The sequence below is a fragment of the Chanos chanos genome, chromosome 1 (genome assembly GCF_902362185.1).
Source record: "Chanos chanos chromosome 1, fChaCha1.1, whole genome shotgun sequence".
NCBI lineage: Eukaryota > Metazoa > Chordata > Actinopteri > Gonorynchiformes > Chanidae > Chanos > Chanos chanos.
Window position 1 is genome coordinate 3405534 of NC_044495.1, and position 13507 is coordinate 3419040.

Below are 13507 nucleotides of genomic sequence, written 5' to 3' on the forward strand. Positions count from 1 at the left end.
ACATATCAAATGTCATGACTGGCATCCCTCACAATTTACTGAACTGTGACAGATGTGCAGATGCATGAGAGATATATGTGCGTTTGTGTATGTACGTACAAAAAAATATATTAAAAGAAAAAAAAACATGTGCCTACATGTAAGGCATAACCGAACACTGCACATACCATGCACCTGAACAGTCTGATCTAATTATCGTTTTAATCTCTCCTTGTCCCTTGGTAAATGTCTTTTAATCTCTTTTTTTTAGTGGAACATTTAATATAATATCGTACTGCATCTGGAGTGTGTGTGTGTGTGTTGTGTAATTTTAATGTAAACAACCTTCTCAGTAGTTATGTATCTAAGCCAAAGGGGCTTTCTCATGATGAAAAGGCAGTTCTGAGCTAACAGGATTTACACCTTTTTGCCAAACAAGTATAGAATTTCATATAAAATAAAACAGCGCACTTGCCAAAACATGTTCTTTTAAAAATATGGTCTCTTTCAAATATGTACATGACTTTTTTTTTTATTTCTATTACTGTAGCCAGTGACAGGAAAACAAATAGAATTTAACTGAGAAATGCAAGACACTTAGGACATTGCTTTGAGCCCCTGATAAATCCATTAATGAATGAGAGAGGACAGGACCGCGTCCCCTGTTCTCAAATCAGCTTGACTGTGGCACCCAGATGCTTCTGAGGCTCACTCATTCAGCCTCTTACAGACAGTTCTCAGACAACAAAATTAAAGTTAATGATGAAAAGGGGAAGTATGTCCAAAAATATTGAAATGGTACATAGAAAAAAAATGTTAAATAACGAACAAAAGCGTGAATAAAGAAAACTTTCTGTGAGTGTGGAAACGTTGAGCAGGAGAGAGGAGGGGTTTATTAAAGACACAGTGTTCAGACTGAAGTTCCCTGTAGGTGAACAGTGCAAAATGACCAACGTGGCAACCCCATGATGACTGGCCATCAGCGCAATCAGCGATGGGCAGCACGGCAAACCAGAGCAGGTGCTGTGCAGCCCACAGTGAACGAGATCGTGTGCTGTGTAGCCCACAGCGCTCACGATTAGAGTGGAGCGTTTTCTTTTGAAGGGCGGCGAACGGACTTCTGTACTGGCATTGCTATTACTCAACTGTAGAACTGCACCAACACAAACATGCAGACTCACGCAATCCAAACACACACAACGCAAAGAACAGATCATTTGCATGAGGAAACTGGTGACTACAGATGTGCGGTGTGTGTGTGCGAGTGTGTGTGTGTGTGTGTGTGTGTATGTGAACACTACAGCAAAAGCATTTCCACGTGTCTAAGCTTAATCCCTCTGATTAGCCTTGATGCTAAGCAATAAGGGGAGCTTTCCAACTCACAGGAGCAATGTAAGACAGATCCATTTATAGTCAGTCTAGGGTACAGTTCAGCCACCTTTAGAAGGCTTAATCAACTGACAATATCATATATATCACATATATTAAACATATTCCATATATCTTTATTATACATTGATTATAACTTAATGCTATTTATATACTGTTTTATACTATTATGGACACAATCTTAGCTATAACAGGGGTATATAGCCTTTAATAATATTTCTGACATAAAAATCCAGTAAACATTAAAATGCTTAATTCATATAAAATGGAACATTGCTAATTTGATTTGGTTAGAAAATTTTAATCAAAGTGTGTGGCACATCAGAAATGACTGTAAAACCTTTTGAGGAAAACAACACGGCATGTACTTCAGTGTCTTATCTTTGATTTGTGACTGCGAGTTTGAGAGGGTCTGAAGGAGAGGCCTGTGTGTGTTTGTGTGTGTGTGTGTCTTCCTACTTGATGTTTTTAAGCAGGGATGTGCGAGCGTTCACCACTGCTTTGAAGGCGTCTTCACTCCCTGGGGCCACACATTTATCTGGGTGCAGTAACACTGCCAGCTTCCTGTATGCCTTATTGACTTCCTCCCTAGAACAGACAGGGAAAGGAAAAGCAGAGAAACTTCTTGTTTGTTTGTTTTTTTTCTTTTCAATATTACTCAAATACACAATATTACTCAATACAGACACGCCAAAACAAGTATATAAAACGAGACATTCAGAGTTCTTCCAACATTGGACATGCATCCTGGTTTTTTTTGTTTTGTTTTGTTTATGCATCCTGTACTGAATTCTTGTGTTTGTATTTGGATTCTTTTGAGTCAAGAAGCTCTGTGACAGAGAGAAAAGTGAAAGCATCCCTGATGGTAGAGGGAAGGATTGCGTAATTCTGGGCTGGGCATACAGGTGAGAGGCAGAGACAGCTGAATTCTCCACATCACACCCATCCACTTATCCCCTGGTCAGTATCTGAAGCCAGGACACCCATCCACTTATCCCCTGGTCAGTATCTGAAGCCAGGACACCCATCCACTTATCCCCTGGTCAGTATCTGAAGCCAGGACACCCATCCACTTATCTCTCGGTCAGTGTCTGAAGCCAGGACACCTGTTTAAAAGGAGCTGGAGGTAGCCCGGGCTCCGCTGAGGCATGGCAGAGCAGCAGCTCATGTAGAGGGAGGACAAGGAGGAATCTCTGAGCCTCTGATTAGCCAGTGAGGAGAAATCTAATTGGATTCCAGTTTGTCCTCCAACACTCTGACTCACACGATTACCCTGCATGACCCTGTGTGGGGTCATGCCTCTATGTCATGCCTCTACCCTATTCAATACCACAGCAAAGACATACACCCTGTTCAATACCACAGCTAAGACATACACCCTATTCAATACCACCGCAAAGACATACACCCTATTCAATACCACAGAAAAGACATATACCCTATTCAATACTACAGCAAACACATACACCCTATTAAATACCACAGCAAACACCTCCACCCTATTCAATACAACAGCAAACACATACACCATATTCAATACCACAGTAAACACATACACCCTATTCAATACAACAGCAAACACAAACACCCTATTCAATACCACAGCAAACACATACACCCTATTCAATACCACAGCAAAGACATACACCCTATTCAATACTACAGCAAACACCTCTACCCTATGCAATACCACAGCAAACACCTCTACCCTATTCAATACCACAGTAAACACATACACCCTATTCAATACCACAGCAAACACATACACCCTATTCAATACCACAGCAAACACATACACCCTATTCAATACCACAGCAAACACAAACACACTATTCAATACCACAGCAAACACATACACCCTATTCAATACCACAGCAAACACAAACACCCTATTCAATACAACAGCAAACACAAACACCCTATTCAATACCACAGCAAACACATACACCCTATTCAATACCATAGCAAACACATACACCCTATTCAATACCACAGCAAACACATACACCCTATTCAATACCACAGTAAACACATACACCCTATTCTACACTACAGCAAACACACAGATCCTATTTGTATGGTGTAGACTAGTTTAGAGACATGTCATATATTAGATGCTACATACTGTCATTAAACACATTAAACACAGTCATTTGTCAAAAACAAACAAAAAAAAGTTGGAGTTTCTAAACAGAGACATAGGTAATATGAACTGAAATGTTTGTCTTTGTCTCCAAATGGTTTTATACATGGTGTGCTGATCTACGCTCTAGCACCATGATAAGCAGAGGATGAGAGTCTACATGCATAGGCCACATGGAGATACCAGAGACACCTCTACCCTATTCAATGAGAGTCTACATGCATAGACTACATGAAGAGGTTGATGGGTTGACTGACTTTTGCACAGCAACTGGTGAGGTAATGCATGGAAACCATCAGAAGCATGGAGTCCCATACAAAAGCCAATAACAAAAGCCAAGTCCCTTCACACCACACCATCAATTCACGACAGCAATTTCAGCTGACTCTGGGGCAGTTTGACTGCATGTCAGTGAACATCCGGTTAAGCATTTTCATTTGAGCTCAGATTAGAGAGGACCACGGGAGAACGGCATTAGAATGAATTAATGAATGGTCATTTCTACAGCGGGCAATTAGCCTGTCTCCCCCTGATGCTGATTCGTTTGTTCAGCTACATAACGTGGTTGGTTTTCCCAAGAGGGGTCGAGACCACGATCTCTCAGCTGCTTTGTCAGAGAATGTGCCAGCCAGCGTTACCTCCAAGCCGTTCGACCTTCCAGCTGTTGCTCTGAGTTTAAAGTACAAAAGTTCACTGGCTAAGGGCAAACACAGAGTACTTACTGTGCCTAAGTGTAGGTACAGAGAAGGAACATCACTCTATTTACTACTTCAGAGTTTAAGTTAAGTTAAGGAAAGTTAAGGAAAGAAGAGGTGAATCTTTCTTTTTTGTCTTGATCGCGGCATCCGAGAAGTCACGCGTGACCAGATGTTGGAAACATCGTTGGCTGGGCCCGTGACCAAGTCTCCATAATAACCCCTAACATGCAGCGGCTCTTCTCAAACAATGCTGCAAATCATCTCACCACCAGAGGGTGAAATTAGTACACATGCAAAGGCCAAGCCGACCTCACTGTGACTTATGAATTAGTATACATGCAGAGGCCAAGCCGACATCACTGTGACTTATGAATTAGTATACATGCAGAGGCCAAGCCGATGTCACTGTGACTTATGAATTAATATACATGCAGAGGCCAAGCCGATGTCACTGTGACTTATGAATTAGTATACATGCAGAGGCCAAGCCGACATCACTGTGACTTATGAATTAGTATACATGCAAAGGCCAAGCCGACATCACTGTGACTTATGAATTAGTATACATGCAGAGGCCAAGCCGACGTCACTGTGACTTATGAATTAGTATACATGCAAAGGCCAAGCCGACATCACTGTGACTTAGGAAAACAGAGGCAGTGCAGTGTAGAATATGGCAAAAACACAATGCCGCATTTTTCAGGGCTTTTCCCCCACCCCCTCCACCTGTACACTAAATACTCCTTCATGACGAGTATGTTCGTGTTGAACGAGGAGTGTGCAGTATTGAGTGTGTTCTTTACTGAGCATGTGCAGAATGTTCTGCAAGACAACCAAACACATCTGCCCTGTAAGCCACCATATCTGAAAAGTTCACTCATAACAAAGAGGAGCCAAGAAAATGCCTTGTATTACATCTGAAGGGTGCCTCTCAGAGGAACTGTCAATCACTCACTGAGGGAGGAGTTAAAATACCATGCAGCTGAGGGGGTATGGGGCATTTATAAGGCGCGATGGATTAAATATTCATGGTTACCAGCCAGTCATCTATACCTAATCCAGTCATTTTTGCAATGCTATACATATCTGGCATAATATAAATTTTTTCGTTTGAGTCACCCTTGTTCTTTCATGATGCGCAGTATAAAAAAAGACTGGTAATTACACTTTACTAAACAATCATCAAAATATACTTACTACAAGGTAATTATCATGAATAAATGAATAACTGAATAAATCTGTTTCTTATTTGGCCTGGAATGACTATTACCACTCACCTGGTGGCCCCAGGTTTGACCCCTAGCATATCCCAGCTGTCCTTGCTGTTGCGGATCCGCCGGATGGTGTCGGCCTGCTCCTTAGTGAACCCCACACTGACCTCGGGGGTCGGTCGCTTCCCTCCGTTCTCACACATGTCCGTTATAGACGAGAAGAAAGCCTGTTCAATACCACAATAGGGGAAAAAAAAGACTCTTAAACGGAACAGAACGACACCGAGATGACAAGAGACAAATTAGGTGGCAAGACCTCTTATTCAACTCGAGTTTCTAATTAAAGATTCCCTGGGAAAGATTTCAGACTTAATTACTGTCTTTCACAATAAGAATTTTATGTGCATGGGGATGTAGTTAAAGATGGAGACAATGTTTCTTTGAATAATTTCTTTGCCCTTAATTTCGACTTCATTTTACTGGGGCTGTAAAGACTGGTATTAAGAATTTGTGTGTTTTAGGTAACTGAGTAGTGAAAATGGTCGGGTGTCACATAATGAATGTGAGGGGATACACATTACCTGAAACATCTCACTGATACCCTCTCCGCTCTGTGCTGACGTTTCAAAATAGTGAAAACCTCTGCTCTCAGCCCAGAGTCTCCCCTCACTCTCATCCACCACTCTCCTCTTAGTCAAATCCACCTACGGGAGAGAAAAGGCTGCTTTTACAACACACACACACACACACACACACACACACACACACACACACACACACAAATCCACCACTCTTCTCTTAGTCATATCCACCTACGGGAGAGAAAAGGCTGGTTTTACAAGGCTCTACCTCTTTATCTCTCAGTCTCTCTCTTCAACACACACACACACACACACAAATCCACCTACAAGACAGAAGCTAGTTCTATAAGGCTCTTACACTTTCTCTCTCTCTCTCTCTCTCCAATCACACACACACACACACAAATCCACCTACAAGACAGAATGGGCTAGTTTTACAAGGCTTTTACGCGTTCCTCCTCTCTCAAACACAAATCAACCTACAGGAGAGAGCAGGCTATTGTAACAAAGTACTACCACTGCCTATAGCTCCCATAAACATACACAAATCCATCACTTACCTTTTAGTAAAATATACCTACAGGAGAGAAGAGGCTGGGTTTAAAAAGCCCTAGAATCTCACTTTTCTCTCACACACACACACAATACGTTTCTCAGTTGTTTTATGCTTTTTAGCCAAGTCTTCTTGCAAAAGAAAGACTATTTCTACATGTTCACAGACCGTGTGAACGTGTCCACACACAGAATCTGGGCAAACTTTAATAACAGCAGTCAGTTAAGAGGTAGAAAGCAGTCCAGAATATGCATTCAGTCAGTCAGCTCAATGTACTGAAGATCTACACTAAACCTCGACATACTGAGAAAAAAACCCAAAAACAGTCCAGTTCGTGGTGATTCGGCAGACCTGGTTTTGATTCCGCCTTAGCTCTGCAGTTAACTCGTATTCCAGCATTTTCACACAAATGTATGACAGCAGTACAAACTCAATGAAGTCACATTAAAATGCCAGACATGGTGAGAGAGATGTGCAGTCGTGTATTCTCAAGGTTTTGGCTGATTGGCTATTGGCAATTAATCTGTGAGTGTAAGATAACAATGTCCACAGGGATATCAACTACATATAATGTTGTTTCTGCCACAGCTGCATATTTAAATCTGTAGATATTTGGTGAGACTACAAAAGAATGTTGTGAGCTGCATTCTGTTTTACTTTTGGTTTATAATAAACCATAATCTTTCCCTTCTCCCACAATTTATATACCAGACCGTTTTCACACCACCAACTGGCCTTTCAAAATAAAAAAACAGTGACAGCAGAAATCTTCATGAACTGACAGGGGGTATTTTTGTATCGTCACACTGTCAGTACACATTGGGAAGCACCACAGAGGGCACTCCGCATTTTGGCAGAGTGGCAGCGTGGGAAGTGCAGGCCTTTCCCAGGACACGAACTGACCTTGTTCGCACACACCACAAAAATGATGCTCTCCATGTTGGCCTGAGACCCCATCTCCTGCTTCATCTCCGTCAGCCAGCTGTCCAAGGCGTCGAAGCTTTCCCTCAAGCCCACGTCATAGACCAGGATCACGCCCTGAGAGTCCTTATAGAACTCATTACGTACCTGCGCTCACGACACACAAACACACTCCGTGTCAGCGTGGGGTCAGCCCGTTCTATTTTCAACACGTGACAACAGTACGGGTCTGTGAAGAAATATGATTCTGAGGGTGCGTAGCCTATTCTATATCAGGACTGCACAAATATAACACTGACTATAATCTAAGTCACTCAGGCTTAGAGTTTCCTCTTCAGTCCACTGTTACTGAGCAAGACAGGCCTCAAAGCTCACATTTCATGGCTACAGCTCAATACTGCCCCTCTCTGGTGGTGGACATTACTGACAGAATGATTTTAGCGTCGCTGTAAGAAAGAAGGTGATGCTTGATATTGTTTTGGTGGCTTATTATCTTTTTTTCCAAAAGAGCAGACACCCACTGAAACATAAAACTGACAATAAAAATGCAGTTGCGCTGAAAACACAGCTTGTTTCAGAAGAAAGATCACCATGAGCCCCTTGACCAAGTATCACAAGCACCGTGTTACAAACCCACGAAAGTGAACCTACCTCGTAGAAGAAAGGGTGACCTGCCATGTCAAAGATGTTCACTTTAATTTCTCTGTCCCGTACCTGTACTCTGAATAAACATAATTTGCACTTAACAATGAGATGATTACATTTGTGGTTTACTTTGTTACTTAATTCTGTCTTAAGATGCCCCACGATAAAACAAATGACTGAAACGGATTATTTGTACAGAAGAACATTCCACACTGCTTATACTTTTGATCATTAGCAGTAAAATAAATCATAAATTGTGTTGTTTTTGTTTTCAATTTGTAAACGTCCCAAAAGAACGGAAAAGCTCTGCTCTGTGTTCGCTCAGTTCTCTCTCAACTCAAACCGTGATACAAAACGAACCGTTAATATCGTGAACTGTTACATTACAGTGTACTACTTAGATATGACGTCACTTACTTCGTAACCCCATAATCAATTCCAATAGTGGCAAGATACTTGGGGACAAATCTCTTTTCACAGTAGCGCTTTATGATACAGCTCTGAAAGAACAAACACATGGAAAAAGCAAGGGTGAGTCTGATATAGAATTAAATCATAGCTTGAAGCCTCGTCAGCTTTAGAGAATTAAGGATGACAGAAGCAATAGATCATGACGCTGTAAGGAAACTGTATAGCCTCGTTGAGAAATTAGCCTAGACACATTTGGTCCAAATAGATGGTGAGACATACCGACACGATAGTCCTTTTTGCCCTGTAAGGTGGAATTCAAGTCTACCAAATATATTTCATTCAAGTTATATTCAAATCACATTTTAAAACTGACACTGTCACGAATCAATGATAAGGACCATTCCAAGTCTGAGTCAGCCAAGTGGTCTGAATGATCAGGGACAAGGAGTAAATTGGCCTACTTAACGAGAATACCTTTTTCTCTACGCAATAAATGAAAACCAAATGAACTAAGAAGACCATCCTTCTATGGCTGACAAAAGTAGGCAAATACGCCAACAGTTAACGCAGTCCGTTGGAAGGTTGGTCATTCGCAGAGCTCGTTTACCGTGCAAGATTAACGTGTAATATTTCAAATGTCTTGTGCACCAGTGAGCTCTAAAGTTCACTGCCAAACCCTCAAATGAAAATTGAACGGACATTGTTCCAAAATCATGTAGATTAACAATGATTCAGTGCGGGTCGAATAAGCAACAGATGAAAATAACGTATTGTTTCTCTCAGCTAATTTCATGCAACCTGTATTGAACCTCAGAGTATTTGCTGGCCTCTCCAACGAACGTGCTATCACACAGCCGTACTGTTTCTATAGTATGGATGACAGCTGCGTTTCAATGCTATAAAAAAGCGAGTAAATCTGATATAACTGAAGGCTGCAAGTAAGCTTACCTTCCCAACCTCCGCATTTCCAAGGCTGATAACTTTAACTCGCAATGACTTTTTGTTTTCTCGTCTCTTTTGTACATTCGTGTCCATGTTGCAGTTCTTGCTTATCTTATTCTGCCTATCAGAGAAGTGAGGTAAACGTCAGTACAGTAGTGTCTGACCTGTAACTAACTCGACTGTACGCTCTGCTAGCTATTCAGCTATACGTAGGCTGGTTTAGGGACAGCTGATGGTCCGTACTAGCTAATGTAATTGTAATTCAAGACATTGCATTATACTTGGCGAATAACGCACAAACATACGCATGTTCGTCGGAAAAATCATAATAAGTCGGTGAAACTATCTTTGCTTGTCTGTCAGTATTGAGAATCCTGAAATAACCAAGCAACCGTCTAGCTAGCTGGTGTTAGTTGATTTTTTTATTGGAAATAGCAGATTCGACTACACGGTAGCTCGTGAGGCTAAATCATAGCGTTTTAACAAAACATGTATGCTTTGTAAAGTTGGGTCTGTGTCACGTGAAAAACTATATTTTGTATTAAAATGTAGATCAACATAAAAAAAAATCGATACAACAACTGGACTAGATACATTCCAAAGTACAGGATTCCCGTTCCTATGGTAACGATGACAGTTTTGGATGTTTTGAACCTGAACAACTGATTCGTCGAAATAAACATCGTAACAAAATCGTATTTTCAATAACCATCTTAATAATGGTGAACATGCATTAAATCCATTCTGAGATGGCAATGTAACTGACACTGTCAAAGTGGTGAAGTGAAAGTTCATATAAAAGACAGCTATATAAACACTAAAATTCTTTCGATCCAAAATATTACGAGAATACATAGTAGCCTACGTTATATAAACCACCATTTTCACAAACTGCTTGAAAAATCATTATGCCCAGGGTTTAGCCACCAACTCTGTGTGTGTGTGTGTGTGTGTGTGAGAGAGAGAGAGAGAGAGAGAGAGAGAGAGAGAGAGAGAGGATGGGGGGGGGGGGGGGGGGGGGTCGGGTAGGCAGGAAGGTCAATATTACTAGGGGGATATTGCCACTCAGTTCTGTTATTCAAGACTGCAGGGAACTACAACTTTCTAAAAAGTCTTTCATATCTGGTGTCTGAAGAACACCTTAGACATACTTACTTAGCCAGTACATCTGTAAAAATGCCACTACCTACTTTCCCAAATACCCGCAGACTCTTACTGGACTGCACCTCTTTTCTGGATCATCAAATTGGTGGAGGTATGTTTCACACTTTTATTACAACTCTCTCTCTCTCTATCTCTCTCGCTCTCTCTCTCTCTCTCTCGCTAGTCTTAACATATTTAGAATAAAGTGGACAATAAGATATTTTTTTATTGGGTTAACAGTTATACTGGTGCATTGGTATAAAAACATGGAAGATTTCTGAGAGAGAGAGAGAGCAAAATAAATAAATTCCACTAATTCTAGTGCAGAAACGTCCATGAAATAAACAAACAGTTTTCAAATAGAGGAATCCTGAGATTTGTGCCTGTGATTTATAGTTTAATGATGAAATCTGCAGTATTTTAATTTTAGAGTGGTGCGCTGCCATGTATAATTTGTGTTTTATGACTCGACAGTGTAACTAGCTTAACTCTGAGCCATTTCACATGGTAAGGATCAGGCCTTGAAGGTATTCACCACCTGACCCCAGTTTCACTGCCTTTATTCTGCCCAGAATTTTATTTTCACTGTTATTCTCTCATTATCTGAGAAGGAATACTTTGCTTCAAGTCGTGCAGCCCATAAAATGTAAGACTGGTTTGAATTTGGAAACTGTACACTTAATCTTTTCAAATAGTGGTGCATTCAGAATTCACTCCGTGATGGTGCTTTTAACCACATCTTGTTTTGTAATATGACCTTTGTAAGCATTAGCTCAATTTAATCCGACTACTTTACATGCAGGAATTACATTGGCCGATCAGCAGAATGACACGTGTCATTTTAGTCATTTTAGTTGATGCACAATAACATTAAATAATAATGTATGTGTTTAAGATGATACAGAGTTTTTTTTTTTTTTTTTTATTTTACTCTGTATGAAACCGAAGGACTTTGAGAGAGTGAGTGAACAGCTATCTATTGTGATACGAGTAATGGCAAGGGGAGGGGCACACGAGCTGTTTGACACACAGCTGAACCAATAGGCTCCTTCGGTGTCTCACTCTCTCTCTCTTTCTCTCCGCCACTGCCTCACGCTTTGGCTTTCTATTCTCCCTCCTCCCTCTCGCTCTTTGTTACACATGAATGACTTAGGGTGTGTGTGCATGTGTTCATCTCTGATGAAGAGGGACTATGTGGACGTGTGTGTGAGAGAGTGACTGTGCATGCGTGTGTGTGTGTGTGTGACCGCGCGTGTTGGTTTTGTGGACCTATGTGTTATGCAGTGTTGTGTATGTGTGTGTGTGTGTGTGGGCTGCTTGGTACTGTGAGGAAAATCCAAGGTCGTTGGATACTGGTCACATGCACAGAGTGAGAGTGTGCGTATGTGACTGAGTGAGCATGAGCGTGGCTGCGCGTGTGTGTGTGTGAGTGTGAGTGTGGGTGTGTGTGTGAGCGTGTGTGTATCAAAGGGGCTTCAGGCTAAGAGGCAGAAGGGAGGGAACTCATTAGTCTTTCCATCGATGTACGGTAAGGACAGTATTTATCTGTGCCTGCCTGTGGTTTTGTGCTAACATTTATTTTGTGTGTGTGTGTGTGCACGCGTGCGTGTGTGTGTGTGCGTGTGTGTGTTTCCAAACATGAGTGATGTCTCTCTTCATCTGTGCAGTGGAAATTCACATGCCATAAAGATGATGTTGATGAATGCAGGATGATGGTAAAGCAACAGATTAAACACATAATCGCTTATTGCATTCAGACTGAGAAATGCGTGATGTTTATGAGTATAATCATGCCTCATACATTAAAGAGTATGCAGCGTTGATTCATTGTGAGCATGCATGATCACGTCTCTCCGTTCTGTTTGCCTGTGCAGGTTCTTTACTGTAGTTTCCTTCACTGGGTATGATGCTTTATGTTATTTGTTTTATTACATTGCCTTTTTTTAAAAAAAAAAAAATAATGTAATTAAATAAGCGTGATTGCCCCTGATCTCAGGTCTGTTTTCCTGATGAAGGATGCTGCTTAAATGAAACTCTGTTTACAATGGAAATGCTCTGAGATCAGTCTAAGCCAAGGCTTCAGAGACTGAAACCCATTTTACAGCCCTTTCTTGATTAATCCAGACGAGAATCAATTCATACTTTACGCGTTTCTGGTGTTTAACCTAAATTTCATCAGTAATTAAAACAAGCTCTCTGTGCACTGAATGAGCTGTCTCCGTGTGTCAAAAAAACCCCAAATAATAATCAAAGTCAAAATCAGGGTACTGCAGGCAAAGTGAAAAATGTTCTGTTAGCATTGTCAGACTCACAGTCGTGGGGTCTCCTGTCTACCTCTATGGTGTCTTCTTAAAAAGAGATACTTTTTCTGTGGATATGGTAAAAAAGAAAGAAAGAAAGAAGGAAATGGATAACAAGACAATAATCATCAGCAGGAACAGGCTACAGAGGCGTATCACCCCAGTATGAAATGTAATATGTGCTATTCTGACAAATATTCAATTTGTTCATCCCTCTCATTTCAGACCTTCTCATCTCATTTCAGAATCACTCTGTTTTATTGGAACGCAAGCACTGACTCTTTTAGATGAAATTAGGTCTGACTGTAAAATGAAATTAGCAGAATTATAAGAATTAGATACTTGAGTGTTTGTGTGTACGTGTGTGTGTGTGTACATGTGTGTGTGTGCGGGCGTGCGCGTGCGTGTGTGTGTGTTTTATTGAAGCACAACCGTAAATCAGAAGAAGCATCTTAAGCAAAGTTACCGCGTTACTATGCTGGAGTCTGAGGGATGCCTCGGCTCTGGGGAGGAACTAAATATAGACACTGTTTCAGGACTGGTTAGCAGTTCAGGGGAGAACTGTTTGGATTGTCAGAGTGGCGGCGTCGT

General features: G+C 41.2%; 2 protein-coding genes across 2 annotated transcripts in view; one reads left to right on the forward strand and one right to left on the reverse strand.

Moving 5' to 3' along the window:
* Positions 1 to 1823: 1823 nt before the first annotated feature.
* On the reverse strand, positions 1824 to 9566 carry dnajc27 (DnaJ (Hsp40) homolog, subfamily C, member 27). Its single transcript, XM_030789297.1, has 7 exons — positions 9480 to 9566; positions 8538 to 8620; positions 8127 to 8196; positions 7458 to 7622; positions 6002 to 6124; positions 5487 to 5647; positions 1824 to 1956 (listed from the first exon to the last, which is right to left on the reverse strand). The coding sequence occupies exons 1-7, from the start codon at positions 9564 to 9566 to the stop codon at positions 1824 to 1826; spliced, it is 822 nt and encodes a 273-aa protein (XP_030645157.1).
* Positions 9567 to 10649: 1083 nt separating this feature from the next.
* The window catches only part of efr3ba (EFR3 homolog Ba (S. cerevisiae)), a 20336-nt gene continuing 17478 nt past the window's right edge, over positions 10650 to 13507 (forward strand). The window contains exon 1 of the mRNA XM_030776080.1: positions 10650 to 10728. Coding sequence (XP_030631940.1) covers positions 10650 to 10728 — 79 coding nt within the window. The remainder of the gene's footprint in view (positions 10729 to 13507) is intronic.

What these genes read in the sequence shown, in the direction of transcription:
- dnajc27 (XM_030789297.1), bottom strand. Translation starts at nt 9,566, where the DNA reads ATGGACACGAATGTACAAAAGAGACGAGAAAACAAAAAGTCATTGCGA. An exon ending in GAAATGCGGAGGTTGGGAAG is followed by an intron (nt 8,621 to 9,479) that starts GTAAGCTTACTT and finishes TTGTTCTTTCAG; the next exon opens with AGCTGTATCATAAAGCGCTA. An exon ending in GTATCAGTGAGATGTTTCAG is followed by an intron (nt 5,648 to 6,001) that starts GTAATGTGTATC and finishes GGTATTGAACAG; the next exon opens with GCTTTCTTCTCGTCTATAAC.